Genomic DNA, 2,500 nt, shown 5'->3' with positions numbered 1-2,500 from the left:
ATCAACGCTACGACTATTTTAATTTTGAGAAATGGGTTGAAAATGGTACAGATATGACATAAAATGGATTTAAGTCCATTTGGAACTAAAATCTTGCATTTGAAGCGTGTATGACAGGTAATATTGGATATTATTGCTCGACAATTGAAACGGATTGCGCAGTCTAAACACGTGTTTGCGTCAGATACCCACCCTTGTTACCACGGCGACTAGAGAGGCTCTTTTGATTCATCTGGTTTCTGATTGGTGCGGTCTGACTAACATTCTATTTTTGGCTTGCAAAATTTTCCCTGAAGTGTTTGTGATTCGAAAGTTCGTGCTAATTTTTCGATAAATAGGACAGAGGATAGTGGTATCGCGCTTTCTGAACGATTCGAGAAACTGGGAGTGCAGCTGTTCCAACTTGGGCCAAGGAAGTAAAGACGCCAATTTCAACGAGATATACACCTTAGAGGAAGCTTTGTGGAAGCCTTTCAAAAATCAATAGTACGCGACAAATTGTAAACATGAAGGACGAGGTGCGAACCGCCATCACGTTTTTATCTGGACTTCTTATTAGAAACCGTAAAGTCAACGAAGAACAAGTTCAGACATTTAGAGACACATTAGAACATTTAATGATCACAAAATTTGAGAACCATTGGCATCCGAGCAAGCCATTAAAAGGAAATGCTTTTAGATGTCTCAACATCGACAACACCGCCATCGATCCTGTTTTGTTATCAGCGACAAAAGCTAGTGGGATTTTACCTTGCGTTTTATTGGAAATTTTTCCCGGAGGGCTCGCGTTATGGGTCGACCCCGGTGAGGTTTCATGTAGAATTGGAAAAGGTTCCATTTGTCATCTGTACAGCAGCCAAACGAACTCGCTACAAAATGGCACTCAAACGCCCCAGATACCGCTTCAGCATTTCAACTCTACCTATCGCTATTGTTCCACGCAATCCAACTTCAACCAGTCGCTGTTTCCACGATATCGAAGCAATAAAGACAACTTCCAAAGGTACCATTGGGTGAGCAAAGACTATGCGAAAAGAACCACTGAAGTTTTTTAAATTTTAAATGGTTTTCCGCTGTTTTGAATAGCACATGAAATGTATTTTGTTAGATAATTTTCAAAATGCACGCGCATGTTAATATATAGAATGTTTTGAGTTTCCTTGTACATATCAATAAATTTCTATGTACAAAACTCGTTTGAAGTTGTTGACGTTGTAAATGGAAGAATTTTGTTCATATTATTTCATCAATAGTGGCTAATGGTTTAATTTGTAAATTTGTACAAATATGAAAATTTTTTTGGAAGCTTCACCAGGAGCAAAAATTGTGAATTAAGATTTTACATACATAGTACTTCATATTTTGTACATAAACAAGTTAAAGTTTTATGAAAGAATAAAGAAAAAATCGCGAGTTGACCATTGTTCTTGTATGTTATTTGTGACATTTCCGTTTTTCGGATAATCGATACTGAAAGTAGCCTGCGAACGCAGACGTATTTCCGGCGGTCGTTTCTCTCCCCCGAAAAATACTTACTGAAAGATCTTGTGTGCAAGTGCCGTCCCATCTTTTCGCCATTACTTCAGTTCCTGTGACATGGGCTAGCCCTGGAGGGCTAGCCGTTTTTCATGTTCTCTTTAGTATGGGAAAACTATAAGCAGCCGTTGAGTAATCTTGTAAACAAGAGCGTCTAATAAGAACAAAATGTTTCTGGGTTTATATAGGTTTGAAGGCCAAGGAGGAAGGAGTGTGGGGATTTTCTACGGTTGTGCCTTTCAACATTATCTTTGTATTTCTTTACATTTGATGATTTTTAAAATTTATTTCACAGTACTGATAAATTTTATCAAATTGAACCATAATCTGGAAAACTACTCTAAAATGTTAACCATAAAATTGTTTTTACAGAGAACCAAAAACAACTTGAAATATGAACCTTGGCAGTATCAAAATGGTATGCTATGACTCTGTTTTTTGGTCCGTCATCAGCATAAGTATTTTTCCTTTCAATTTCGAGGAGCTGTCGGATGGTTGTAAATAAAAGGTTATTTTTGTCAATTAAATTAAGCTCAATAAGCTTTTGACGGGGCATGGACAACCGTGATGCAACTGTTGCTAAAATTTGCAACATTGCAGACTTTTTGAAAATCTCTATCGACATCAGTCCTCTTACGGATCTAAATGGTGGAATGTAATATTTATCTCTGAATATCGGAGATCCCTAGATCTAAAAGCCTCGTCAAATTATCGTGGTTAATATGGTAAAAAATTCACACATTTCAAGTAAGTTATTAAATAAGATTCCGCGCCATACTTTTTGCGATCCCCTTTTCATTGTGATGTCTCATTTTTGATAGATCTTGTCTAAAACCATCCAAAAAGAGAAAAAAAATCTTCGAAAGGTAGTAATATCGTGCTTTGTTTGTTGTTTTTTTTTTCGTTTATTCCACGAATTGTTTTAGAATGAATAATCTCAAGTAATTAAACGAGAATGGCAATA

The 2,500-nt window shown here is 36.6% G+C and overlaps 1 protein-coding gene across 1 annotated transcript; it reads left to right on the top strand.

The window, feature by feature from the left end:
- Positions 1 to 322: 322 nt before the first annotated feature.
- On the top strand, positions 323 to 1,423 carry LOC137982610 (protein BTG1-like). Its single transcript, XM_068829733.1, has one exon. It carries the CDS (start codon positions 507 to 509, stop codon positions 1,053 to 1,055), a length of 549 nt encoding a protein of 182 aa, XP_068685834.1. The 5' UTR covers positions 323 to 506; the 3' UTR covers positions 1,056 to 1,423.
- Positions 1,424 to 2,500: the final 1,077 nt, after the last annotated feature.

This window comes from Montipora foliosa, chromosome 13 (assembly GCF_036669935.1).
Source record: "Montipora foliosa isolate CH-2021 chromosome 13, ASM3666993v2, whole genome shotgun sequence".
NCBI classification, from domain to species: Eukaryota; Metazoa; Cnidaria; class Anthozoa; order Scleractinia; family Acroporidae; genus Montipora; species Montipora foliosa.
Note: the sequence above shows the minus strand (reverse complement) of the source record. Positions and strands in the feature narration are given on the sequence as shown.